Source organism: Canis aureus, chromosome 38, assembly GCF_053574225.1.
Source record: "Canis aureus isolate CA01 chromosome 38, VMU_Caureus_v.1.0, whole genome shotgun sequence".
In the NCBI taxonomy this organism is placed as follows: Eukaryota; Metazoa; Chordata; class Mammalia; order Carnivora; family Canidae; genus Canis; species Canis aureus.
Window position 1 is genome coordinate 21,204,511 of NC_135648.1, and position 27,966 is coordinate 21,232,476.

Consider the following 27,966-nt stretch of genomic DNA (forward strand, 5'->3'; position numbering starts at 1 on the left):
CAGCCTCGGCTTTGAAGAGTGGGGGATGGGAAGGAGTAGGCACTTAGATGGTGGATTTAAGGGGGGAGAAAAGAGAGGGTCCCGGGCCCCTATCTAGCTCCCTAAAATGGCTGGGGGAAGGCGAAGAAATGGGAGGGCCAGCCCTCCCAGCAGGATGCCATCTTCCGTGGGCCCTTCCCTGAAATTAGGGCCCATTTAGGGGAAAGGCAGGGATCAGGAAGTGACCAGTCCCACCTCCATTTCCCAATCCTGTCCTCCCATATCCCCACCCAGTGCCTGCTGGGATGCTAAGCACACTTAGCCAAGAGCCTCCCCCTGCCTCACAGACCCAGCCCAGTGAGAGCCACTCAGAAATAGAAAAGAAGGCCATGTTTATTCCACTTCTTGAGGGTACAGGTCTCTGATCTGGACTTACAGGCCTGTGCTCCCTGCTGACCACAGCTGGATGCATATCCCAGAGCCTGACAGTGCCTCAGGGAGAGAGGAAGGTGAGGATCCTTGAGGCCCTACCTAGCACCCAGGCCAAACCCCCAAACAAATCAGGCTCTATAATGCCTGAGGCTGAGAGTGGGGGCTCCCGGAAATCACAGGATGTTCAACGTGAAACCCCTTAAGAGGAAGGAAGACTGAATTGAGGTCGTCTGACCCAGCATCCTAGGGAAATTCCCAGAGGCCTCCTCTTCTGTTCCCTGAGAATCGAAGCCCTGTAAACCAGAGGAGGTGGTTGGGCGGGCCGATCCGAGCCTCTTCTCCCTGTGGCCTGCTGGCTTCAGCTATGCAGGCCGGAGCGATGGAGATGTACCTGAGCCTGTGTGAGGCACAAAGGTCAGCCCAGGCAGTGGGTCCTGACAGGGGTGGCCTGGTGCCCTGGGGCCTGCTGTGCTGCTGCTGCCAGAAAGGCAGTGGAAGGTAATGCTGGTGACATCTCCCAGTTGTTGGCCAGGAGGGAGGTAGGCTGACGAGACGGGACCAGACATCATCCTGTGTTAGGCCCCACACTGCAGGCAGGAGAGCAGTGTTTGAACGATTCTAATGCTTCAGGATGTTGGGCACCCCATGGGGCTCAGATGTCAGGAGTCAGGAGCCGATGGGGGCCTACTTAGCCTGTAAGGAAAAATAAAGGTTACTTTCGCCCACCCAGGCAGAGAAGCCTGTGGGCCACACCCCAGGACCCAACACACTCAACTTCTCTGGAGTACAGAGCCATTCAGCTATCTCCTTGTCCAGTGCTTGACACCCCCCACCCCGCCCACAAGAACTCTCTGGTTCTCCTCCTTGACTACACAGTAGAATCACCTGGGGGGGGGGGGGGTGGTTATAAACCCCTGGAGGCACCCAGAGTCTTTGGAGGCCAGAGCTGGGAGCCATAATCTAAAAAGCTCCCCTGGTGAATCCACTGCAGCCAAAAGGTCAAGAGGAGGGGAAGAGGAATTCAAATAGTTACTGTGGGCTCCTTGGCTACAGCTCTGAAGGAGGAAGTAAAAATTCACTTAAAATAAAGTTTTGAGCTATCTGTAAATAGACCCCATATCACAGCACGAAAAATTTATGTCGGCACTAAAATTAGAACTTCCTGCCCATGAAGGAGGTTTTGGAAAGAATCTCCTCCTCGAGGGTATTTAAGAGGATGGAGTCTCCCCTTGCTGGGATGGGATATGGCAGGGAGGCTTCCTCAGCCTGAGGACACTGCAATTCTGGGGACAACCACAAGCTCTGCTCTGGGGTTCCTAGCTCGTAGCCCCAATTCCAGGGTTCCAGACTGGCACAGCCTCTGAGGAACACTGAGCATTTAGTGAGCGCCTCCCTCTGCACCCTTCTCCGCCCCAGCACGTGGCATAGCTCATCTGAATTCACCCCTAGTTACCACCAGGAGCTTGGGATCATTCATCCCATTTCACACGGGAGGGAACTGAAGCCCAGAGCCCGGCAAAACCTCCGAGGGTCATGCAGTTTGTAAGGAGCCATGAGGAGACAAATCCTGTTGGAGTCTCTGCAGATTCTTTCCACTATGCCACTTGGTCCTCCCGTGGGGGAGTGACAGGCAAAGGGCGGGGGTGTGTGTGTGTGTGTGTGGCTGTGGGGGGTTGTGCCCATGCGTGCACATGCACGCACATGCTCAAGTGTGTATGTACGGAAACAGGCCATGAGCTTCAGGGCAAGGACCATTCCTGATGCTGAGATTATGTCCCTCCTTCTTGGTGTTTAAAAAAATGTGCTTTATGAAGCAGGACTACTAGGTGGCAGGATTTTTTTTCCCTTTTAAATGTGCTTACTTGGTTCTATGGGAAGTTGGTCACTGTTATCTCCTAGCTTCCTTTTGTGAAGTTTACTAGTGCAAAAAATCCCAAAGTCTGAGGCCTGAGGCGCATTCCCCGCACCCCCTCCAGTCCCCCTCATTCCCCAGGAGGAGGGGAATCTAACAGGGGCAGGATCCAGAGTCGGGGAGCCTGTGCACGGACAGGAACACAGAGGCCAGCAGGCCAGACAAACACAGGCCTCAGGCCGCTAACCCAAGCTCCGCGCTGCCGTTCCTGGTGTAGGCCGTGGAGATGAACCGCAGCCCTCTGCACGGGGTGCCAATGGCTGCGGGAGCGGGTCTGGGGGAGCCACTGGGCAGAGTCGGCGTGGAGGGGAACAGGACACGGCCTGGATCCCACATGCCTGCAAGCCCCCCTCCTGACTGCACTGAGGCGCGTGTCCTCAGGACTACAGTGGAAGCCTACACCTTACAAGGCTGGCGACTCAGCTGTGGACAGGGCAGGGCTCTGACACCTGTCCCCAGCCTTCCCCGCACACAGTGGGGGCTCCTTACCCTTCAATGATGCGATTGTTGTCCTGCAGGTCAAAGGCCAGCAGTTTCATCTCCTCACAGAGCTCTTGCATGCTGTTGGAGGCAGAGGCAAGAGGGCATCTGGGGCCGAGGCTGTCCTGCCAGTCGCTCCCCCAGGAAGCCGGACATCCAGACTCTCTCTATTCCTGCCTCCCAGGCCTGAGGCAGAACCCCTCGGGCTCTAACATCTGTACCATACCCCCTCTTCCACCACTCCCCTCCCTCCACACACACCCCGTCTCTCTAGAACTTACTGGAGAACCAGGTCTGTCAGTGCAGGGCTGGGATAAGGGGCTGTGGGGGGTGGTGAGGCCTGAGCCTCCTTTGTTCTGTCCTGAAGACGCTGGTGAGATAACCAGTCGAGGATCTGAAGGGAAGCCACACTGTAGTCAGGGGGGATGGGCCAACAGGTGTGGTTGTTCACAAGGGAGGTGTGAGTAAGGTAAGAAAAGGGCAACAAAATGGCCCACGGCCTGCACCTTGGAGCTTCCTGAATGCCCCAGCCTTTCCTGCAGGCCCTTTCTTCCCATCCTGGAAGCAGTTGACACAAACCACCCTCATGTATCTGTGCTTGGATTTAACTGTCCAGCCCTCCAAGTTCTCCCCTGGGGCCAACCCACACCTTTGATGGCTCAGCATGAGCCTGGAGCTACAGGAACTATGGAGAAGGGGCAGGGCAGCCCAGCTAGCCTCGAAGGAACGAAGGAACGAAGGAACGAGGCTGCTGCGGGGGCTGGGGGCTTGGGGACCAGAGGAGCAGCCTTCTCGGAGCTGCCTCGGTGTTGGTCTCTCCCCAGAGAGCTGACCTAAAGACCAAGGAGGGTTCACATCGCTGCTCTCAGGAGTAGCCTGGAACCTCTCCGGCTGCACAGGGCATGAGGAAGATGTCCTAGCATTCTGGAAGCTCTGTCCTTGTAGTGCCCTTCAGTTTGAGATCACCAGGGAGTGCCTTCCGTTCTCTCTGTCCCCACCTCAGAGCACATTTGTGTGTCAGAGACCTCCAAGCCACTGTGTGCTTGGACGCAAACTCTGTCAAGGATGGCCCTGCCCAGAGGCAGGGGAACGGCCTCACGTCCCCAGGGTGCCCGATGGACTCGGCTCCTCTCAGTGGCACTGTGGCCTGCAGATCTCGTACCTTGCTGAGGCTCTCCTGGACTCCCTGGGCTTCTGTGTTGTAGGCAGCCACAGAACAGCTGACCATGCGCAAATGGTTCCTGGTCTCATGCACTTCCCTGGAGAGAACAGATAAGAAATCTAGGTTTGCTCACTCTTCCCGGGGCCCACCCAGCTGTCCTTCGGGTCCACAGACATGGGGAAGAGGCTTTCCAGACAGCAGAGGCTGGAGCAGATGGCTGGGTCTGGGCATTTGCTTCCCTCCCTACCTCTGTCTGCAACTCCTCGTGTGCCCTCAACTCCTCCCTGTCTCACTGGGGGGATGCTGATGACACTTCTGACAAACGCTGCCAAGGGTCCCGCCAGAACCACAGGGGCAGTGAAACCACACATGGCTGTGGCCCATCATACATGCCAGTGAGGATGAGCTAAGGGCCAGGCCAGGCTCCAGACCCGCAGCGGATAGCCCATCCCAGGGCACCTCCTATGGGAACTGCCCCCTTGCCAGAGCCAATCAAGGGCAGGACTCCTCTAGGAGTTTTCTTGTTCTCTAAGTGGAGGGAGTGAGCAGCCACCGGTCCCTATTGCACAGAAAGGAAACCAATCCGAGGACAGACAAGCCAGTGGTTGTTCTCACCCCTACCTACACATTCAAATTACCTGGAGGTGCTTTTATTTTATGTTTTTTAAAGATTTTATTTATTTATCCATGAGAGACACACACAGAGAGAGAAGCAGAGACACAGGCAGAAGGAGAAGCAGGCTCCATGCAGGGAGCCCGACGTGGGACTAGATCCTGGGCCTCCAGGATCATGCCCTGGGCCAAATGAAGGCAGGCGCTAAACCGCTGAGCCACCCAGGGATCCCCCTGGAGGTGCTTTTAAAATGCTGATATGAAGCCTGACTTCAGACCAATTAAAGCAGAATTTGGGGTGGGTTAGGGGTGGAGAAGCTGTACTCTCTACTGTGAGGGTGGGAGAGTGCCTGGGTCTCAGTCCCGTAAAAAGCCCACAGGTCATATGGGCCTGGGACCCTGTCCTCTCTTCCCAGGAGGGGCCAGTATTCCTGCAGCCAGAGGAAGGAGGGAGGGGCTCATGTGAGAGGGGAAAAGCCTGAAACTCCTAGAGGGGACAGTGTAAGGGGCTTCCATTTAAGGGCCTCTGCAGGCCCCTGCATCCCTGACCACCAGAAGTCTGTAAGACTGCCCGGCCTCATCCCAGAGGAATCTTGTGCTCTCCCCAGAGAAGGGGCTTCCCAACACAACCACCTGGGAACATGGCAAGAACCCAGATTTTAGAGGCAGTCATACCCATTACTAGTCTTGGATCTGCTACTTCCTAGCTGTGTAGTATTGAGGAGACCTGTGCTCTGAGCCTCAGTCTCCTCATCTGTGAAGAGGGGTAAGAGTATATACTGCATAGGGTATATTGTGGGATTAAATAAGTGCACAAAACCACCGTTTTTTTGTTTTTTTTTTTTTGCTTTTGTTCCTTAACTACCATCTCCCCTCAATCAGGGCTCTGCAAATCACAGGGTTCTCTGAAGCCCGAAGGGCAAGGCCAGGAAGGGCCCCAGGGTCCGTGAGCTCAGGAAGGAGGGCCAAACTGTTACCTCATCCACTTGCCGTGCGTGACCAGGGATGTCTGATACTTCTGCACACACTTCTCCTGGAATACCTGCAGGAGCCTTTTGGCTAAATGACTAAAATTCACCCTGAAATGACAGGGACACCGAGGCATAGAGATAATCAGCCAGACCCACCTGTGCCCACGGCTAGCATCCCTGGGTCTCCACCGCCGAAACGCCCAGCCCTTGGATCCACAGTAGGGCCGCCTCTCCAGACAAGGACGGCATGAGGCTCGCACATACGCGAACTTTGGAGGTCAGAGTGGCAGGGACGCAGAGCACAGCGACAGAGATGTGGGAGAAGGACAAGGGGATTTCAGAGAACAGACACACTCCAGCTCCGTCCTCACGGGGGAGGCGAGATGCTGCCGGAGATTGAGAGAAGAGTGTATAAGGGTCAGGGGTGGGCATCGAACTGGAGGACTGTGTCTCCAAATAACCACTTTAAATCAGAGAGGGCGTCCTGGAAGATTAGTGTCTAGGAGACAGAGGAGCAGAGAACAGCACAAGGGAAGGTCAGAAGCAGGAAGCAGGAAGCAGTAAATCAGGGAGGAGAGTTAGGGAAAGAAATACTACAAACAGTCTTATTCCCGCTAGAGATAAGTCCAATTACATCAAACTTCAGAGAAAGCTCCTTCTGAGTCAGCTACTCAGTCTCCCTCCCTGGGCCCCAGATAACCTGCCCGACAGTCACCCGCTCTGCTGCTGCCCAGCTACAGCCTGGGATCAGGATCCTTCATCGAACCTTGTCAGGCACAGAGGACAGCTCCTCCCTGGTGACACCCACCTTCCTGCCTCCTGCTCACCCACCTGCCAGGGGGGACGGGCTACTCACTTATCCAGCTTGTGAATCTGCTCCTCGTTGTAGCCAAGCCCTGAAGGAAACAGACAGGAATGATGTCACCTGTCCAATCAGTCAATGAAACCGAATGCCACAAGAGCTTGGGGACAATTACAAAGATGAAGATAAGCTCAGTCTGGCCCTTTGGGACTTCACAGCCCCGTGGAGCCACGAGGTACAGAGGAGCCCAGGGAAGCTGCAGAGAAATTGCTGCAGGGCTCCTGGGGCCAGGAGTGGAGAGATGAGTACTTGGGGGGACATCTCAGGTGGGGGGTGCTGGATGAGTGGTCCTTGAAGGACGTGTGGTCAGCCCCCGCTCCTCATCCAACACCCCTCCCGGCGTGCCTGATGCCGACAGCTCACAGGCCCCATTCCTGCTCCTCAAGTTGCGGCAGGGCCAGCTGGACTCCGTAGCGATGAGCTGGGTGAGTCAGGCCAGCACCCCGTACCCCTCTTTCACTGCCTCCTCCCGGTCACAGACCAGCCACTTCTCCCCGAAGCGCTGGTTCACTGAGGGAGTCACCTACTGCCGAAGCTCCCAGCTGGGAGACGCTGCCCTCTCCTGGGCTTCCAGGGAACGGGCCTCCCAGCTAGAAGCTTCCCCAAGATGACAAGATGCAGGACGGTTGCCCAGCGGCCTCCCACCAAGGTCCCTAACAGCAGAAGCCCCTCGTTGGCATTTCATCCTGGGCCCTGCTCTCAGCCAGCTGAGCACTAGCGAAGTCCCAGCTCCAAGTCCCAGCCCAGCCTCCCGGTCGCCGGAGGTGGCAGAGGTGTGACACCGAGTCGGCTTCTTGATTCGTCACAGGTAACAATCACCCAGGCTGGTGTGAGGGGAGAGGGACGACCAGAAGCGTTTTTCAGAGAGGCGTCTTTCCACATTCAGGGGTTTGCTGTCAAGGGTTATGCTTCCTTTCATTGTTAGTTTTCACAAGGGACTCTGGCAGACCAATGAAAACAAATCTCTTTGAGGCCATAAAGCGGAGTGGTTAAGAGCATCCAGACCAGGATTGCTTGGGCTACTGGACCTCCTAGGGTCTTGGCTTCCTTATCTATAAACGGGGGAGGGTAATGGTGCCTCTAGTCTTTGCAGGCATTAAATAAATTAAGATCATGCACAGCCTGGAGGACAGTTTCCAGCACATGGGAGGTGCCCAGAAGGGTAGTGAGGCAGGATGATGGAATGAGTCCCAGTGACGGAGGCAGAAAGCCTCTCTGGTTCTCTGGAAATCATAGTTAAAAAAGGCCAGCGGGGTGTCAGGAATGGGAGAGTCTCAGTTTCCCCCTCTCCTGCGCTGCTCTCCTCACCTGCTCCACGGCCAGACCCAGAGGCAGAACTGAGTCCGAAGGAGAGAAGATCATCTAGATCTCTATGTCCGAGCCAGTGGCCGCTGGACACGTGTGGCTACCGAGCACCTGACCTGTAGCCAGCACGCCTGAGGAACTGAATTTTTATTTTATTTTATTTTTTATTTTTTTGAATTTTTATTTTAATCCAATTAATTCAATCACTTAAAAATTTAAGACCGGAGCAGTGCAAAATGTTGTTTTCCCAATAAATGCGGCTTTACTGCTTTAGTACGACGACAGTTCAGTCTGCTAAAAAATCAGCTTCCAAATAGAGACGTGCTGTGAGCGTCAAATACACACAGGACTGTAAGGACTTGGCGCCCACACACACACCAAAGAATGTAAAATCCCTCTTTAATAATTTTGTTTATATGGATTACATGCGGAAATGACATGTTGGACATATTGGGTTAAATAAAATGTATTATGAAAATTAATTTCACCTGTTTGTTTCTATTTTTAAAATATTGGTTACTGGAGAGTTAGGTACGTTGCTGGCATCACATTTCTAAGAGACAGAGCTTTTTAGATAATCCCAGGGCTAGAGATCTAGGCATCAAATCCAGGGCCTGCAGTCCACACATGAGGAGGAGCCCCAGGAGACAGGGGGTTGGTTTCTGATGTGTGAGTCAATTGGGGTCTCCCAGGGGCCCTCACCGCCAGCCCCAGCCCTCCCCCAGGTTCCATCCTGCCCTGGCCCATGACAGCAGGCACCTTGGGCAAGCAGCTGCATCCCTGAGCCTGTAAATGAGTGGCTCCTGCCCAGAGGTCCTTTGTGAGGATGAGCAGAGAATACAGGCAAGGTAGCTGGCCCAGTGACTATAGGATATTTCTTCAGACTCTCCCTTATCTGGAAAACCTAGCTGTTTTAACAGCCAAAGACACAATGGATAGGGAATCACTCTTTAAATTGTAAAGGGCTCTACAGAGGTGAGGGGTCTCTTCCAAGGGCCTCCTCGGCTGTCACAGCGGGGCTCCAGCCATCGGAGCGCCCCATGCATGCTGTCTAAGCCTCTTAGTTGGCCATAGGCACAGGGCTCCCGTCCCTCAGCATCTGCAGGTAGCTTAGAGGCAGGGGCCCTGCCTTGGAGCAGCGGCACCCTGGCACCCCACAGCAGCATCCACACAGTGGGTGGAGCATGAAGGAACAGCAGGAGGAGCAGAGGGAAGGAAGGATGGAGGGTGGGAAGGGAGAGCAGGGGGTGGTTTGCTCTCCCCCATGGCTCACCTGGTCTCATTCTGGATTTCTTGAACTGTTTGTAGATGAGGTTCATCTTGTCCAAACAACACTGAATCTGCTGGATGCTGTGGGCAGGAGACAGGGACTAGGCAAGGGGAGAATAAAACAGCACAGAATAAAGGGGGGAGAGGGGATGGCATGGCTGGCAGAGGGTTGGGGAGCACACAAGCTGTCTGCCTGCAGAAGGAACCTCATTGCCACAGTTTTGGGGGCCAGACTGGGAGTGGGGGTGTCTCTCCTGTCCCTAAGCTTGTTTGAGCTGCCGTGGGGCCGGCCAGCCACCTGAGTCCCATGTTTATTCTCTCTCTCTCTCTCACACACACACACACACACACACACACACACACACATTCGAGGTGTTCAGTAAGAGATGAGACAGACAAAAAGCTGCAGAACAGGCCACAGGACAATGGCCTTTGCTACACTAGAAGGCTTGAGAAGAGAATCAAGGCAGGAGCCTTGGGTCCTGTGAGGCCAGCAGTGCCCGTGGAGACGGGAGTGGGGCAGAAGCCTGGGGAGGGTAGGAGGAGGGCCCTCCTAGTGTATCCAACACCTGGCACATGGAAGGCGCTTAAATAATGAATGGACAACCCCTATTTAAAACACGGATGAATCCACGGTCCTCAGTCCTGCATGTAGGCAGGGGGATGTGGGAGATGACCTCAAGGACCTTCACCTCCTGAGGTTTAAAGTCAGTAGTATTTCTTCCTTCCCCTTTTCAAGTGGATACAAACAGGTGTGACGTGAGGGTTTGTGCATGTGTGTGCACATACGTGTGTGTGTGTGTGTGTGTGTGTGCGCAGGGGGGATGTTTCTTCTTCCCCAGCCTCAGGCCTGTTTAGCTCCACTTTCCTCCAAAGCTCCTCCCAGTGACCCCATCTCAGCTACTTCTGGAGCTGGATTCTGGGTCAGGCCCAAGCTGCTTCCAGGGCTCTGCAGGTCCCAGGCGCCTGCCCTTTGGAGAACACGGGGTGAACAAGACCTCAGATTCAGTCTTTATCCAAAAGACTCAGGCCAGATATGTGCCGAATTCTGAACTGTCTTCTGATTTTAGAAAGGTGATTCAGTAGACACAGGCTGTCAGGGACAGCCTGAGCACGGTCTGGGGTAGCGCCCCTCAAATACCCTCAACCTTTAGGGAACTATAAGAATATTCACTCTAAGTGGGATAAACATGATGGGGGAACAGAGGACTAGCTGGGGACAAAGCACAAGCCCGGGACAGCACCAGCACACTGACAAGTCCTGGAAACAGGCAAAGGGACGTTCCTCTACAGACTCAACTGCCTCGATGTTCACACTTTGCTAAGGGCAGAAGGCAATCCTAGCCTGACCCCCAGGAGCCTGTAAGTCAACTTTACATATAAAAATTCCTTTAGAAATCTCCTTCATCTGTACCCCCCAAGATTCATGTTGGAGATCATCCCCCAGCACCTGGCCCACCGATATCCATCCGAAGGGTCTCATGATTCAGGTTTTATTAGACGGTGATAAGTGACCTTTTCCCAACAATAGGCAGCCCCCTCAAGGTCCTGGAAACCTTGCTCCCAAATTGCTTAGAGAGTAGCTCTCCTCAAACCCCTCCCAACCCCCAGGTATATAATCAGCCAGCCCTCACAGACTCGGGGCAGCAGCTCTTCCTGCCCACGGGTCCTGTCCCGGGGCTTTTTTTTTTTTTTTTTTGTTAAGTTTTTTTATTTACTTATGATAGTCACACACACAGAGAGAGAGGCAGAGACACAGGCAGAGAGAGAAACAGGCTCCATGCACCGGGAGCCCGACGTGGGATTCGATCCCGGGTCTCCAGGATCGCGCCCTGGGCCAAAGGCAGGCGCCAAACCGCTGCGCCACCCAGGGATCCCCCCAGGGCTTTAATAAAATCACCATTTTGAACCAAAGACGTCTCAAGAATTCTTTCTTGGTTGTTGGCTCAGGATCTCACCCCACCAAACCTCACCTATATTCCAAAACCTCATCAAACACACTAAGAAGAGACTCATGAAAGCTGAGGTCGGGTTTTGCGGCCAAAACAAACAAATAAAACCCTACAGTTCTCAGGGCTCTTTGATTTTAGAATTGAGGGCCTGGGTTAGGGATCCCTGTCAGCACTGACTAGAGTAGGTACCGGGGAGAATGGGTACTGGTCAGGGCGGGCCCCACGCTCCAGGCTGTGAGGTAGGCGGGAGGACATTAAAATGCTGAGGGGGCGCCTGAGTGGCTCAGATGGTTGGGCGTCTGCCCTCAGCTTGGGTCATGATCTCAGGGTCCTGGGATCAAGCCCCGCATCGGGCTTCCTGCTTGGCAGGGAGTCTGTTTCTCCCTCTCCCTCCACCCCTCCCCACTGCTCGTTTTCTTTCTCAAATAAAAACAAATCTTTAAAAAAAGATGTTTGTTGAATGAGGCTTTCGAGGCCATAAATCCCTGGTGTAGGCCAAGAACATAGGCTTTGGAGGTGGGCAAACATGACACGAAGCCCCATGTCTATCATTTGTCACTGACTGGCTGTGACCCAGGGCATATTAACCTCCCAGAGTGAGCTTCCTCACCTACAAAAGAGGCCTACTAGTAGTAGCATCATTGCGGAGATTAAACGAGATGACAGAAGTAGGAGGGTCAATCCAGGGATTGAGCAGAGCCAATGAAGAGAAAGGGAAATGGAACGAAATTATTCTTTCACTTAGAACCATTGCACCTGGGACGCCTGGGCGGCTCAGTGGTTAAGCGTCTGCCTTCGGCCCAGGGCGTGACCCTGGAGACCCAGGATCGAGTCCCACATCGGGCTCCCTGCATGGAGCCTGCTTCTCCCTCTGCCTGTGTCTCTGCCTCTCTCTCGCTCTCTCTGTATCTATCATGAATAAATAAATAAAATCTTTAAAAAGAACCATTGCACCTGCTAGGATTTCCAATTCTCTCTCTAAATTCCCAGAAGGACCCCAGGTGCTCTTCTCCTTTAGGCCAGCCTCAGGGGAGGGCCATGCACATTCTTGGATCCCACACCACTACCCCACACCCCAGCACCCTTGCTAAGATAAAGGAGAAAGCAGATTGGTTCCTAAAAATGCTACTGGACCTTCGGAGCTGTGTGTCCCTGCTCCCACCCCCACCCCACCAAGAAGGAAAATCCCACAGACCTTCTGTCCGCATGTACCTGATCCCGGTTCTTCACCAGCTCAGAGCTCAGGTTGCTCAGGCTCACCTGGGTCTCTGTGATATTGTGGGAGCATCTGGAGAGGGCCTCCACCAACTGGAGGATAAAACAAGGCAGACCCCCGGGGGGTCCTCAGGTCAGGGTTCTGATAGCAGCCTGGCTGGACCTCTGCCCCCCCAGCTCTGTACTTACAGCTGCCCCCCTAGCCCCAGCCACCCCCCAGCCTCACTCACAGCCCGCAGCCTGGACCTCAGCTCTGTGACCCTCTTCAGCTCCTGCATCTCAGGCATCCCAGCCACACTGCTGAACCTCCAGGGAAGGACAGAGAAAGGACACAGCTGGGGGATCGGGAGGCAGAGCTCCACGACCACATGAAGAGCCTGACCTCTTTGGGACAGCCTTGCTGGCTTCTGGGGTTATCTGCGGAGTTTTGTGGTTGGATTAAAGGAACCAATGTCAAGAGGCCCCTAACCCAACAAAGTTGTACTGTTGTTGAGCACTGTAAAGAATAAAGATGGAGATAGCTGGAAACGAGAATCTTGAAAATTCATGAGTCCATGCAGCGAGGCAACTGTTAATAAACTAACTCCCTCCTAGAAATGTTTATCACTGAAGGAAAAGAATAAAGTTCCTTTCCAATAGAAACTGTATTTTATGGTAACCAATAGCTGACTATTAAGGGAAAAGGGAAAAGCCTTATTTTATAGAATATTAGCCAATAATGTTCCAGGCTTGGAATATTAGCATCATGCTGCCCCCAGTGAAGTTATTTGCTTGGGCACGGGACTAAAATCCAGGATTAATGATCAAGGCACGGGCACTTGGACTGTGCCAAAGTGGTTCTTTCACACTGGTTCTTTCACAGGGAAAATGTGACCACACGATAAAGGAATCAGGCTGTCCCCACCCAGTGGTGGGAGGCTCTGAAGTGTACTTGGTGTCCTCTCTGATGCATTTGGCCAAAAGAATGTTCAACTTGAATCCACCCAGGCTTCAGAGCTCTCAGTTTATAAGAAATGTTGGGAAAGAAGAAAACAAATCCAAAGGGTATCTAGAGAAAACAGCAGAGTCCAGAGAGTGGGGCGGGGGGTGTTGCCCCTGCGACATCCCGTGTCGGGAAAGGGAGGAGGGGGGAGGCAGTCTGTCTAGATTAAAATGGACTTAAGGAACAGAACAACTAGACACAAAGTGTGGTCTTGGGTCGGATCCTGGTTTGGATAAAACCAGCTAGAAAAGGAAAGTAGGGAGCAAGTTAGAGGCCTTTGAGTATGGATGACTTTAGACGAGATGAAAATGTACTGACATGGGGCCGGAGAGCTCATCAGCTGAGGAAAGCAGGTTGTAAGAGAGCAAGTACTAGAGGGTCTCACGTCAGTTAATACATATACTTATATACAGAGCAGAAGACAACCTAGAAGGGCGTCTGCTATTACCGTGCAACGACCTAGCTCTGGGTGACAAGGACACGGCATTTTTATTTCGTTTTTGCTTATCTGCATTTTCCCACTTTCTGCAATTAGCATATACTATTTCTATCACAATAACAACCATGGGAAAAAGAATCTTGCGTGCTTTGGCTTGGGAATGGTGTTGGCAGAGGGGAAGGCGAGAGGACAGGGGAGAATTAGGCACGAAGTGGGCGCGCCATGAAGGCAGGAGTTTACTGTTGTTATCTCCAGTGCCCAGCAGTGTTCGGGACGCAGTAGTTCCTCTGTACATGGTTGTTGGATGGATTAGTGAGTGTACAAATGGATTTTAGGGTGTGCAATGCTCGCTGGCAGAAGCGGCTGAGGCTGACCTAGTCAGCAGAGATGGGTCTGAGTGCTAGTCCCAGCTGCCACCCCTCCTGTCTTCCATGACCTGGGGTCACTTCACTTCTGCAAGACTTGGGGATCTTGTGGACCTAACAGAGAGATAAATCTCCTTCCTGCTTCCCAACAAAGCATTTGTGGGCATCCAACAGGACCTCGGAGCTAAAGCGCTCGAGCTACAGAGCAGGGACATACGCTGTTTGGTGGTGAGGGAAGCACTGGGGCTCTCCGAGCCAGAGCCACCACATGACAGCAGTAGCTGAGAAGGACCAGGGAGCTTCACGACAGAGGCAAGGACACTCTGCCAAGGGAGTCTGCTTTGGGGAGCCCGTCCTGGGGAGCCCGAGGGAAAGATGAGTGACCAGGCTGGGCAATGGCAGCCACTTTATGCTTGGTACTTGTCAAAATGTGTCAGATTCCAGAATCTACAGGTCTGAGGATGTTCACAAAAGAACAGAATCACAAAGGGTCAAAGGTGGGAGGGCTCCAAGATCATCCAGTTCTCTTATTTTGAAAAAGAAAAAATAGTGGCTCAGGTTAGGAGAGAGAACAGTGGCCTAAGGTCCCAAGTGAAGAGCCTGGACTGGCCCTCTGACGCTCTGCTCAGTGCTCTTCCTGTGCTCTGTACTCTTCTCTGGTGGGACGGGGGCTGAAATATGCTTTGAAGCAGGTGCTCCTCCGAGCCGGAGCTCTCCAGGCACACCGTGCCTCCGAGGGGGCCTGGCATCCAGAATGGCAAAGACCCAGGACTCCAGCTCCAGGGAGTCCCTTCTCCACAGGCCTCAGTCTAGGGCAAAGGGGCAAATACCCCAAATACTTTCTCCATGTCTTTCCTGTTCAAGAACCTACAATAGAAATCTACTGGTCATTTTATCGGGTTCAACCTGCCAACTGGACCTTCTCCATGCATTCTCTCCTTCCCTTCCTATCCCTCTGCCCCACTCCACCTTCACCCTGGGATATTTTCCATTTTAACTGTGGCTTCAAACAAACCTCATCAGCACCCCTCCTCCAATCTCCCCAATCATGTCCTCCTTTTCTGTCTCTGCACAGGACCAAACAACTCAAGGTATTCTTTCACTCTGGCCTTAAAAGCATCACCTCCTCCAGGAAGACCTCCATGATTGCCCCTCCTCACCTCTAGTCTTCCTCTATCCAACCATCCCATCACTCTTAAGTCCCTGGGAAGGGCTATCTCCTCCAGGAGAATGTGGACCCTCTGTGTGCCTGGTGTCACATCTATCCCTGGACCCCCTTTCTGTGCCCCGTTCAGAGTTCCTCTCAAGGACCAGTGCTGTGCCCCTGCAGGTCCGCATCTCTGTCACCATTTGAAAGGCGCTCAGCCAGGCCAGGGATTCTGTCCTTGTCATCTGGAGACTCTCCTCGGCCTCTTCCCACAACACTGCCACCCCATCTGCCCCATTGTCTGAACCGCTCCTGCCAAGCAAGGCAGCAGTGAGTCAATTCACTGCTGGGAACTCCCAGGACCTTCCTAAGGATAAAAGCCGGGGGATGTGAGGAGTAGGGACATGAGACATGTTCAGCACAGCTTCTGCTCCTGTTATCCCACGTCTCCTCCCAGTAGGGAAGGTTCCAGCTACCATCAGCTTCCCTGGGCTGCAGAGCCCCCTCCTCTCACCGTACCACGGCCCCATGCCTTCCGAGACTTGGGGGGCTATGCCCACTCCTTGGAAGTCCTCTGCCCAATGGAGTCTTCCTGCTTCTCATGTCTAGACTCTCTGGCTTGGTTCCCTCCTCCCCAGTCTCTCCCTTTGTCTGGTCGGTCTATCACCCCTAATTAGCCCAAGTCAGAGCAGTACTGGGCACAGAGCCCCAAGGCGGGCCCAGGAAATGTGAAGAAGGTGAGGACAGTTTAAGACCCAGAGACAGGTGGCGCCTGGGTGGTTCAGTCAGTTCAGTGTCTTCCTTCAGCTCAGGCCATGATCCCACCGTCCTGAGATGGAGTCCCACATCAGCCCTGCATCAGGCTCTGTACTCAGGGAGGAGTCTTCTTCTCCCTCTTCCTTTGCCCCTCCCCACTGCTTGTGCGTGCTCTCACTCTCTCTCTCTCATAAAAAAAAAAAGGACGCAGAGCCAGAAGGAAGAGCATGGAGGATGAGAGCACCCAGATCCCCATCCTGTCAGGTCCAGGGGGCTGGGTGAGGCTATGAGGGCTTCTGCTGGAGTGCTGCTCTGGGGCTTGGTACCTGCTAAGGCAGTGCTCCCATGGCTGCCCCATTCCCCTTGCAGTGACTAGGTGGTGGGAGAGGTCTGTACAGTCACCTGGCAGCATGGGGGATCAGGGACAGAGTAGGGGTCCCCTCTGTATTCTCCAACAGCTGGGAGAGTGGGAGGTCTGGCGGGGGGGCAAGGGGCATTGTTGGACATTTGGGGGTGAAGAACAGGCAGACAGAGAAGGGCCGAGGGGTCTGAGCCAGCCTCACACCTGCTGCAGCGCACCCCCACCCCCTACCCTGAGCAGCACACCCACCTCTCGGTGCCCAGACTGCTGCTGAGGAAGAGGAGAGCCATCCGTGTGACCTCCAGCGTCCGTCTGCATGTAGCCTGGAGCGTCTCCCTGCAGAGGGGTGCAGAGTCAGAGCTCCCTTCTCCCAGGGGACCAAGAGCCCATGCCAAGGGAACGCACCCGGGCTGTGTGGAAGAGGTCAACCCCACCTGCCCACCTTGCCCTCCGCATTCAGCCCCCGGGTGTACTCACACAAACCAGTGCAGTCCCCGAAGCATCATCTCCTGCCCGGCCAGCAAGGTCCGAGCCAGCCACAGGGCCTGGTAGCCAGCACCCAGTATACTCTAAAATACACAGAGGGCAGGGTTAGGACTCCCACCCCTACCCCTTGTGTGACCCTTCCTGGCCAACGGCCACCGGGGCCACCTCTCACCTTGGCGGTGGTGTAATCTGCCTGCAGGTCCACTTTGGGGAAGAACTTGGAGATGTCCTGAGCGGCTGCAGACAAAGACCCTATCTGAGGGGGCTGCCTGTGTGTCCCGGACATACCCTAAGTTCATCTTCTGTTCTTCCCCACTCACTCACCCTCACCCCATCTTCCAGAGCAAGCTTCCCACCTTGTGCACAGCACCCCCAAGCCTAAATAAATGCACTTGCTGCGCTTCTTTACAATCACTGTCCCTCACTGCCCCCTGGTGTCCTCTTTGGAGAACTACAGCCTCATGCCCAAGGTCCCAGAAACAGCCAGAAAATGGGCTAAAACCACCCTCAGGCCTAGGAGTTTCAAGGCTAAGTCTGCTTTCCAGCATTGGAGACCCTGAAAAGGAGGATGACATCGGCATCATTCAAAGAAGAAGGAATGGTACTTTTTCTAGAACTTGGAAGACAAAACTCTGGACCCCTGACCACCTTTCTTTGCTCTAGCAACTGGGGTTCCGGCTTTCTCCAACCCAAACCATCCGAGGCTCTCCCACCAATCGCAGAGATGCTGGAAATCATCTTAAATCCAGATCTCCCTGTCTCAATTGAAGTTTCTTTCACAGCTCTGTGGACACTGTGAGGCCCAGGGAGGTGAAGTGTGAGTCCCACAGCATTTGAGAGGCATGATAGAATTAGAGGCCAGATCTGCCTTCTGGACCCTGTGGGCCCAAAGAAACAGCCACAAAAAATATTAATCAATATCCTGGATCATAACCTCCTGTCCCTTGTGGAAAGTAAGAAGGAGAAAAGATCCAGCCGGTAGGGCCCTACTCACGGTCCCTGAAGGCCAGCCCCTTGGGGGTCTCACTGGCCTTGCTGAACAGGGTCAGGGGGCTGCTTGCGGTCGTGTGGGTGATGTGTTGCGCTGACAGGCTGGGCTCAAGGACGCAGAGGTGACCCTCAAAGAAGTACTCCTGGTGCTGGGGAGCCACACTGGTCTGCTCATATACTGCCTCCAGGAAGATGGCTATCCTAGACACACAAAGGGTCCCGGGGGTGGGAGGGAGAAGATAGGAAGTGTCAGCATGATCTAGGGCCCAGGTGACCCAAACCCCAGGTAAGTCTTCATCCATGGAGAGGGCTCAGCTTTTCAAAGGGAGGGACTGGATGACTATCACTCTTATCAAAGGTGAAAATTCACCTAGAATTTGAGAAATAATGGGTTCCATGAGCAACACATTTGGGAAACGCATCACCAACACACACACACGCGCATCCACGCACATACGCACCCCTCAGATTCCTAATGTTCGTTAGCATGGGAAAGGCTGCTGCATCCCTGGAGTCTAGCAGCAAGGAAGAACTGTTTAATTTCATGGAATTAGCTTTTCCAAAGTAAGATTGGACCCAGCAGCTCTCATATCTACTAGGATACACCCTTCTGCTTGGGTAGAGAAGGTTCTGGCGCCTGTCCCTCAGACCCATGCACTCACGTATTGTGGGCATGGATGTAGATGTGGTGCAGGACCGCCTGGGACAAGGAGAAGACATGGACAACGACTCGCTGCAGGATGTCACTGGTCTCCGCAAAGAACTGGTCAAAGCCCCAGCACTTGGCCTGCTCCACCTCCAGGATGTTGGCCAGGATGGGCACCAGCTGGCTCTGCAGCCCCCTGTACCCCGGACATGGATACGCTCAGGCACCAGGACCCAGACTTGTCCTCTTTGAGGATGCAATAGGGCATCCCACCATAAGGTCCTGAAGAGCTCGGACCAAGGCGGGGTGGGGGTGGGGGTGGGTGGGGAGGAAGAGCTTCCAGAGGGGAAAGGGGCGTCCGACAGGGAAAGTGGTCCCCTGAGCCGACTGCCCCTGCGCCGGGCCCTCCCTCCCCGCAGGCCCGACCGTGCCCTGGGCGTCAGGGATGCCAGCCCAGCCTCAGGTGGGCCCGTGCCCCCCGCGCCACTCACGGGGACAGCCGGCAGGTGATGGGGAGGCCGTAGCTCCACTCCAGGGGCCCGTTCTCCCGCCGCTGGGTGCCCGCGATGGCCCCGGCCGGCTTCTCGGTGGTGATCCGGTACCTGGGGCGAGGAGGGACCAGCTCGGCGGGACCCCCGGCCCGTCACACTCCGAGGGACGAGGGACGAGGGACGGCGAACTGCGCACGGAGGGCTCCGGAGCAGGGCCCCTGCTCTCCGCCAGCCACTCCAGATGGACCCGAAACCGAATTAAGAGTCCTGGCCCTCAGGCAAGGCAGCCCCCAGGCAAGCTCTGGGCTCCAACGCCATCCGCCTCCCCCGCCCCCCCGCCTGGGTCGCCAGCTGCCCCTGCACCTCTGCCCCCTGCCCTGCCCCCGGTCACGTCCAGAGCCTTCCCGGCCAGCCCCCGCCCCGCAGTCTCCTTCCCCTTCCCTGACCTAATCCAGGTCCCACACAGCTGGACCCCGAGCCTTCCCACCAATCCTTAAACCTCCTCCCACGGTGCCCACGAGGGAGAAACAGCCACTGCCTCCAGCCACCTCTGGATCAGAAGCAGGAAACCTGGGAAGGCCTTGCATCTGGGACCAGGAGGCTGTGTCCCGCCCTGGTCCAGCTCCCCCTTTGCCCCTGGCGGGCTCCCCAATTTTGGGCATGTGTCTTTTCGAGCCTCAGCTGAGGTGGGTGAGCCACACACGCCCACGGAGGGAGCAGAGGGAGTGGCTCTGACCGGGAGCTCGGGAGCTCGGGGCTGCCATAAGCACTGCTCTCCTATCAGGGCAGGGCTCAGCTTTTTGTTTGACGGGCTGAGAACCAAGTATTAAAAAGGAGCCTGGGTGGGGGTGGCCCCCAGGAGGACCACAAAGTGAGAGGTGGAAGAGGAGATGCAGCAGGGAGTGGTGGGGGAAGGCCCAGGGCTGGAGGCCCACCGTACATCATCTCCTTGTTGCGCCGTGGCCCACCAAAGGGGACGAAGGGCAGGCTGCCAGTGGCTGCGTGGTACAGGGTTACCCCAATGCTCCAGAGATCCACGGTTACCCCGAATGTCTTCTGCTGGGGCTTGCGAAGCACTGCCCGCTCATACATGTCGGGGTGCTGCCGGAGAGAGAACCAATGAGCAGCCATGGAGGGGGAGGGTGGGCAAGGGTCTGAGCCCCCATCCATCCAACCTCCTTCTACCACCTTCCAGTGAAAACAGAACTATCAGAACCACCTCCTTTGTCATCTCAAAAACTCGTGTGGAGCTAGACCATCCAGAGCATTCTATCTGTCCACCCTCTGCCCTGGGGAAAGTGGTGACCAGTGGTGCCCTATCCTCGGTGAGGATCCTATCAAGAAATTAACTACACAAGGGAGGCCCAGGCAGGGGGCCTGGGCAGAGGGGCCCCGGGCAGGGACACTCCAGCAGGGAGGCCCAGGCAGGCAACAGCACCACCTTTTCCAGAATACATTCTTCTGGCTGGGGTGCAGAGGTGACGTACCCCTTACCACATACAGGGGGACTGAACAGAGCCCCTTGGAGGAGCCCAGAGAGAGTCACAAGTGGACGGGCAGCCCCGAGTTTGAACACAGGGTCCCCAGCGGCCCACTCACCAGGTACTCCTCAGTGCCATAGACGGAGACAAACTTCTCATCATCATCTAGCTCCCGGGCGGCCCCAAAGTCCGTCAGCTTATAGATGCTCTGCCCTTCCTCCCCCATGAGGCGCATGATGTTTCCAGGCTTGATGTCGCGGTGGACGATGCCATTCTCCCGCAGGTGGTTCATGCCAGCCACTGTGGAGAGACAGGGCTGCTAGCTCCCGGCCAGGAACAGCTCAGTGTCTGTGGCTTATTTGGGGCAGAAGCCTGTCCTTGGGTCCGGAGCAAGAGTGCACATGGGCTGGCAGGGCCACAGGAAAAGCAGGAGAACAGAGATGGGCATAGGACAAAGGAGGGGGTCCCAAAGACATGAGTATTGAAGTTCCACCGGGATTCCCTAAGAGATCAAGAGGGATGACAGCTCTGCTCCCCCAAGGACAGCGTCCCCTCTCCTGTCTGATTTATTTTTAAGAGTTGTAATACAATACACCTAACACGAAATTCACTATTTCCAGCGTGCAGTTCCGTGGCATCAAGTACACTAGCAGCGCCGTGTAGCCATCACCACCATCCACCTCCAGAACTTGGTCATTGTCCCAAATAGAAACCACCTATCACACCATCCCTCTCCATGCCTCCATCCCCCCAGCCCGGGCACACACTGTTCTACTTTGTCTCCGTGGTTTTGACCGCACTAGGTCCCTCATCTGAGTGGAATCATTCATATAGTACCCGTGACTTCACTTCACTTAGCAATGTCTTCCAGGTTTATCCACAGACAGCACATGTCAGAATTTCATTTCTTTTTAAGGCTGCATAGTGTTCCATCATATGTACATATTTTATCCATCCATCTGCCCATGACATTTGGGTTGTTTTCATCTTATGGCTACTGTAAATAACACTGCTATAAACAATGATGTACAACCTGGTTTAATTTTTTTTTATTATTATTATTTTTTAAGATGGAGTTTTAAACAGCTGCCCTAGGTCTGTGAATGGAGAGCCTCCCAGGTACAGATGTCTTTTGTGTTTGGGTCATTGTTTCAGAAATGCTGGACTCCCTGAGACTTCGCCTTCCACCGAGGGCTGGGCCTGTGGCTGGTCTGATGGGGAAGGGGACTTCCTGGGGGATGGTCAGGGAGGGGCTCACCCACACAGCGCAGCACCACCAGAAACTCGTCCTCGGGCAGCCCGAAGGCATTCTCAGGGCTCTCGAGCACGCTGAGCAGGCTCCCGCTAGAGCAGTACTCCATCACCAGCACCTTCTGCCGGCTGCCCCCCTGTGGGTGGGACAGAGAGAAGCTTGGGGACAGGGAAGGCAAATCTCTTCCCCTTCCATCACTATGTGAAGAACCAGCTTTTTCAAGGGGAGGGTGACTCAGCCTAGGTGAAAAGCCCTTATTGTCTAGGTCCCAGCTGCTGCCTGGCCTTCCCTCTTTGGCCTTACGGTGACCCCACACACCTGAGCCCAAGGTCACCTTCCCAGGAAGCGCTCTCTGATTAGGGCCTACTTCCCATCTTTGCTTTCCCACACATACCCCCACCCCAGCATTCTTTATTCTACTCTACAGGTTGCTGCTCTGGCTGAGCTGCTGACAAGCATGTGACCATGTCTCCGTTACTATGTGACCTGACTCTTTTCCAGCCTGTGAGGGTCAAGGACAAGACCAGCTCCCTCTGACCAACTACTGGACCCACCGTCTCCTCCACTGCAAAGAGCTTGACGATGTTCTGGTGGTTCAGCTTTCGCAGGACCTCAAACTCCCTCACCTGCACCTCGCGGGGCCGCAGGTAGCTTGCCGTGTTGAAGACCTTCACAGCAACCAGCTCCCCGGATTTCTGCCGTGCGGGATAACATAAGTCCCATTCCTGCCCTGGGAAGCACACATATGCCCCCGGGCCTCCACACAGCTTCTCCCACCTGCCTGACACCAGCCAGGACCAAAGACAGCCCGGTTGGGGCTGGGGGCTCCCACCCTCAGCTTCTTCCCCTAATCAGAGGGAACACAGCCCAGTCCAACCCTGAGACGGGATAAGGGCTTTGTGTACCTGATCCCACAGGGGATGTTCGGTCGTTGCTATTACCATTTTTTTTTTTTAAAGATTTTATTTATTTATTGGAGAGAGAGAATATAAGCAAGCAAGAGAGAGCAGGAACGGGGGGAGGGGCAGAGGGAGAGGGAGAAACAGGTTCCCCGCTGAGCAGGGAGCCCGACTCAACATGGGGCTTGGGGCTCCATCCCAGGACTCTGGGATCATGACCTGAGACAAAGGCAGAGGCTTAACCCACTGAGCCACTCAGGCACCCCGCTATTACTGTTTCTAGTGACAATAACCACATAGGCACCAACCACCCCTGGTGCTAGCAGCAAAGCGGGACTGGAACCTGTTCTGGCTCCAGCTCTTGACACAAGACTGTGATATGTCTACATAGTCAGTGCAGAGCCATGATGAAGGCGGGGGAATTCAGACAAGTCCCACTTCCCAGTGCTGCTATTCCTGGGTTTGCTGCCACCTCCCCAGGATGATGGCTTTGCATCTTCCTCTCTTTCTCTCCAGTCCCAAACTCTGCCTGACAGAAGCAACATCCCAAGGAGCCCTTTAGAACTCCCCACACCTCCTCCCAAAGGCCACAGTGTCCCCTGGCTCCAGAGTGTGCTAGGCGTCCGCCCAGCCACACAGCACCCTTGCTGCCCACCAGGGGCCGACAGGGCCAAGAACTTCCTCGGCCTCAAGGGGCCTGGCCAGGGCTGCATCCTACCTTGTTTCGGGCCTTGTACACACTGGCAGTGGCCCCCTGCCCCAGCAGGTCGTCCGTGTGCCATAGGTAATTGATGGTGCTCTGCATCTCCTGCCCCTGGCCAGCTGGCCACCTTCGGCCTAGAGAAAGAACATATGAGAGTCCAGGATTCCACTCCTGGGGTGCACACTGGTGGCCTGACAGGTAGCTGTGACCACGACCATCCCAGAACGGGCTCCATGTGGCCATTCCAGAGGCAAGGGGATGGAGCAAGTGTGAAGCGCAGGCAGGCTAAGAAACCTCTCCAAAAAGAAATACAGCCACCGGGGCCCTCAGCCCACAGCCTGTGCCTGTCCCCACGGGGCACTCTACCTGTCCTCACGCCCAGTCTTCTCCAACCCCTTCCCCAGAGGCCATTCTTCAGAGACAGACCTTTTTCCCTGTTACCTCTCCCAGGCACCGAGAATTCTGGGTTTTTGGCATCCAGACCTGGGATTGTCCCAGGAAGCAGAAATAGTGCTTGAAGGCAGGGCCCCAGGTCAGGCAGCGTCAACCACACCACCACAAATCTCCAGGATTGCAACACGAGCCTGGAGCCCTTCCCCACCCACTTGCCTGGGCCCACCACTTCCTGCTGTTGTGAGCGAACAGCTGCTCAGGCGGCCAGTGTGGCCAGGTCAGCGCTGCTCCGGAGAGGGATGCGTATACTGCTGCAGGGAGCATACGTGTATGAGCGTGCGTGCGTGTGCACGTGCGCACACTGTGGTGAGGGTGGGGGTGGGCAGGAGACCATCGAATCCAAGAACTCAAGAGCCCAGGGGAGAATCTGAAACCCTCTACAACTCCATTCCCCATCTCTGCCCCCATCCCGTTCTCTCCAAAGGCCAGTTCCCCTAAAGCAACTGGCTCTAGGGAGTGTAGCCCCAGAAATTAAACTCAAGTCCTCTCTGAAAAACAGGTTCAGAGCTGGCCTCAATGGGATGATGGGAGAAGGCCGGACTAGACAGGGCTTCTTCCTCTTCTAACATCTGATAGGTTCTTAACCCTAGGGTCACCTGGAATCCTACAGTTCCTTAAGATTTCTTTGAGCCTTCTGTCTGTAATCTTTTTTTTTAAAAAAATGCAAATCTTGAGAATGTCATTTCCTTGAGCCAGAGGCCACTTGAAGAGGCTCAGTGGCCTATTCCTAGTTTCAGAAAAAGTGTTAGTGTTTGCATTTTCCAGAAGCCACTGCGATACAGGGAGACCTCCAGAAGGCGACAGAAGAGCTCAGCTTGGACGAGCTGATCAGGGAGTCCCCTCCCCGCTGACCCCAGGGGCTGAGGGAGGCTCAGGACGCCCGGCAGAGCGCGCTGAGACCAAGGCCGAGGGGTGCGGTCTGGGGCCCTGGCGGGGAGCAGGTGATGCCACCTGCACAATCCTTCCTGGGCGGGCCCTCGTCGCGCGCCCTGGGGCTGGGGGCTGCCCGCGCACAGCTGCAGACGCCGGGGCGGGCCGCACGTCCTGGGCCGCGCTCCTGGCCCCGCCAGGCTGTGCCCGGGGCTGCCGGTGGCACCTCGGGTCGGCTGCGCCAGCTCTGCGGCCCCAGCCCGGCGGCGGAGCCCGGGCACCTGCGGCGCGGGGGGCTGCGGGGCCCAACGCACTCACCCCGCGCTGCGAGCAGCCGTGGTCAGGCCGAGGCCGTCCGGGGCGAGCGCGGGTCGTGCTTCGCGTCCGTGGCCGCTGCAGGAGCTGAGCTGCGCCGGAAAGAGCAGCGCGGCGGTGCGGTGTGACTCGGCCTCCGCCAGGGGCCCCGGCGCCGGCCCTTAACCCCTTCCTGGCACCCCCCCCCCCCCCCCCCCCCCCCCGGCGCCGGGGCTTTCCATCCCCCCGCGGCTCCGGGGGCCCCGGCTCGGGAGCCGGGCGCGGGGAGAGACCCGGGCGCAGGGCCGCGCGCCCCTCCCCGCCCCCCCTCCCGGGCGCTGCTCCGCGAGGGGGGGCCCTGCCGGGGCGCAGGGGCGCAGGGGCGCAGGGGGAGGGCGCCCCGGGCCCCGCGGAGCTCCGGCCCCGCCCCCACACTCACCCCATCTCGGCCGCGGGCCGCGCACCTGCCGGGCTCTCGGGAGGACTCGCTGTCATGCCCGGGCCGCGAGCTGCCCCCGGAGCTGCCCCCGGAGCTGCCCCCGGAGCTGCCCCCGGAGCTGCCCCCGGAGCTGCCCCCGGAGCTGCGAGGCTGCGGCGCGCGCCTCCCCGGGCTCCCGGGCTCCCCGCGGGCGCACGGCCTCGCCTCCGGCCCGCCCCGCGCCCTCACACTTCCTGATCTCGTTCTTTCTCTCTCTTAAAGGGGCCGAGACCGCGGAGCGCAGCCGCCGCCCGCCCGCGGGGAGGATGCTCCGGTTCCCGGTACGGGACCCGGTGGGCGCCGCCGAGAGGCCGCGGAGCGGGGAGTCCGGGGCGCGGCCCGCAGCCAAGCGCGCAGCTCGGGCGAGGGAACCAGGCGGGGAGCACCGCGGAGCCCCCGGGAGGCCCGGGGCTTGGCTCTGACGCCTGGTCCCCGAGCAGGCCCCAGCAGGCCCCGAGCAGGCCCCGAAACCCGGTTGCGGCCGCTCATCCTCGACCTCGACCTCGACCTCGACCTCTCGGGCGACCCTCAGCACAGCCCACGTCCCCTCCTGGCCTCTTCATCCACAGCCAGTGATGCTCACGCAGCCATGGGCTGGAATGCGAGGGTCACCGAGGGTCACCGGAAGGAAGCCTCGAGGCCACTGAGGCCCCCACACCTGGAGAGACCTGCGCCTCCAGAGGCTGCTGGGGCTGCGTCCCGGGTGTGCCGGCCTCCCAGGCCCGACCCAACGCCCCGAACCAATCTCCCAGGAGACTGGACAGGCCTGCACTGTTCTGGTCAACTGTGAGATGGCAATTGGATAAGAAATGGTTAAAACCAGGAAACTCCACATTTCTAGAGAATGTCAGAGGGACTTTCCCATGGCAACACCTGGTGGTTTCCTCCGGCAGCCGCACCCGCACCCCGACCGCCCTGCACCAGAACAGGAGCCCGGCTGAGAACTGCCTCTGCCCTCAGGCAGACCAGACCGAGCAGACCTGTGATAACCCCCAGTCACAGGGGGGTGCTGGGCCTGCCCCGCCGCTGCCCGCCTCTTCTCCCGGCAGAACCGGGTCGCCAGACCCTCCCAGCTCTCCATCCGGCATTCCCGGCTGTCCGCGGGCCTGGCAGCGAGAGAATTGCACATCCTTGGTACCTTCTGATGAGGTGGGGCCAACCAAAACCTTCAGTTGCTGCCCTAAACCCCCCCCCCCCCCCCCCCCCCGCCCAGGGCGCCTGCCCTCTGACCCTGTGATTCCGTTGGACTCCAGGACTGCCCTCCAGGGACAGTCAGAACCAGGGTCCCCTGCTGACCCACACAGGACACGCACCTCTGATAAGACCCCAACCTTTGAGGTTTTAGGCCAGAGGTTTGCAACATACCCCAGCCTTTCCCTAAAGATCTACCCATTTTTCCTGATGAACTTGCCCAGGCCTTACCAGCATCCCTACTTTTCTCCAGCAAGCCCAGTCTATCCCAGTGTACCTACTGGGAAGCAGGCAGCGTGTGCTGGGGACATGATGGTAAGACCTAGGCTTCTTCCCCAGAGCCAGGGTTGGCCGGCATGGTGAACACTCTGGGATCCATACTTTGGCTGGTGGTGACTTGAACCTGGCACCAAGGGGGACAGGCAGCGGAGACGAGGTGGTCTCTAAGAAGAACTTGCCAGGAGAAAGCACACTCAACCAGACTTTGGAGGGAGGGGAGTGAGGCAGAGAACTGGGGGTCAGAGATGAGGCATTCCAGGCAGTGGCAACAGGTGCAGAAGCAGAGAGGTATGAGGAGAGGGGACCACATGTAAGGCTGGAGAAGGTGGCGGGTGGGGGGGGGGGGGGCAGCGCTGAAGCCCTGTGTGGTGACAGATCAGATTTTTTTTTTTGTTTTTTGACAGATCAGATTTTGTTGGGAATCCTCCATGAGGTCACATCCTCTGTGTGGACGAGCTCTGGTCCCAGCTGCGCAGTATGGCCCTTGTGTCCCTGTGGGGAGGCACGAGAGTCTGGCGGGCTCCTGAGGGGAAGAGGAAGTCTGTAAGAGGGCACAGCATATTTTCCTGAGTGGCTCTGAGGAGTTCTAGAAATAGAAGTGGCAATCCAAAGGTAGGACAAAGACCAAAGGTGGGATGAAGAGGGTCTTTGATGGCAACTCTCAGGGAAAAAGCTCCCATCTACCTTCTACAAAGGGAGGCCGAAGGTGTAGGGGAAAGGACAGGAGCTTTACTAACACAGCGGCTGGCATCCTAACTGCCGCTTACTCTGCACAGCATGCATGGTCAGCCCTTCCATTTGTGCTCCGTAAGTCCCCCTTATCCTGCACCTTCCTTCTTCCCACCCTGCGGGGTCTTGACCTTGAGCTAGTCACCCAACCTTTCTCAGACAGTTGCTGTAAGAGCAACATGAGATGAAGTACCTGCTACCCGGTAGGCCCTGAATAAATACTGATTGCATCTTCTGCCCCTCCACGGCTTGAACCTGTTTGTCACAGTGGCCTCACCTGTCTGGCACCTCACGGGAAAGAAGGTAAGGGCAGGTGGGTGTGCAGGAGAGGCAGGCAGTGCGAACCCACCATGCTCCAACATTGATGAGGCGCTAAGCGACGAGGTCTCAGAGCCCTGCATCTTGCCGCCTTCATCAGTTAGCTCTAGCCTGGAGCTTTGGGTGGGGAAGGAGGGACATCTCTGCAGCCACATCTGACGTTCCTCCCCAAGGAGCGGGGAAAAGAGCCATGGGACCAGCACCA

General features: G+C 56.3%; 1 protein-coding gene and 1 long non-coding RNA gene across 14 annotated transcripts; one reads left to right on the forward strand and one right to left on the reverse strand.

Moving 5' to 3' along the window:
* Positions 1 to 354: 354 nt before the first annotated feature.
* IKBKE (inhibitor of nuclear factor kappa B kinase subunit epsilon) lies at positions 355 to 25,355 on the reverse strand. 13 transcript variants are annotated; one of them, XR_013374148.1, is made up of 22 exons: positions 25,206 to 25,354; positions 24,791 to 24,879; positions 23,165 to 23,283; positions 22,102 to 22,242; positions 21,554 to 21,683; positions 20,414 to 20,595; positions 19,755 to 19,915; positions 18,815 to 18,925; positions 18,340 to 18,519; positions 17,682 to 17,878; positions 16,860 to 16,924; positions 16,679 to 16,770; positions 16,451 to 16,537; positions 12,382 to 12,457; positions 12,149 to 12,244; positions 8,989 to 9,085; positions 6,405 to 6,444; positions 5,705 to 5,817; positions 3,966 to 4,062; positions 3,085 to 3,197; positions 2,813 to 2,884; positions 355 to 1,104 (listed from the first exon to the last, which is right to left on the reverse strand). XR_013374148.1 is itself a non-coding variant. In XM_077886775.1 (22 exons), the coding sequence occupies exons 3-22, from the start codon at positions 23,249 to 23,251 to the stop codon at positions 1,071 to 1,073; spliced, it is 2,088 nt and encodes a 695-aa protein (XP_077742901.1). In that variant the 5' UTR covers positions 23,252 to 23,283; positions 24,791 to 24,879; positions 25,206 to 25,352; the 3' UTR covers positions 355 to 1,070. The 13 variants fall into 13 exon arrangements, 10 of the variants coding, with proteins under 10 accessions (XP_077742901.1, XP_077742900.1, XP_077742897.1 ...); XM_077886775.1 differs by lacking the exon at positions 5,705 to 5,817 and adding an exon at positions 5,555 to 5,656 and having other exon boundaries at positions 22,174 to 22,242; positions 25,206 to 25,352; XM_077886774.1 differs by lacking the exon at positions 5,705 to 5,817 and adding an exon at positions 5,555 to 5,656 and having other exon boundaries at positions 12,382 to 12,451; positions 25,206 to 25,352.
* LOC144307219 (uncharacterized) lies at positions 25,322 to 27,678 on the forward strand. The gene is made up of 2 exons (XR_013374151.1): positions 25,322 to 26,393; positions 27,119 to 27,678. It is a non-coding gene; the product is annotated as an uncharacterized LOC144307219 (long non-coding RNA).
* The last annotated feature ends 288 nt before the right edge of the window (positions 27,679 to 27,966 follow it).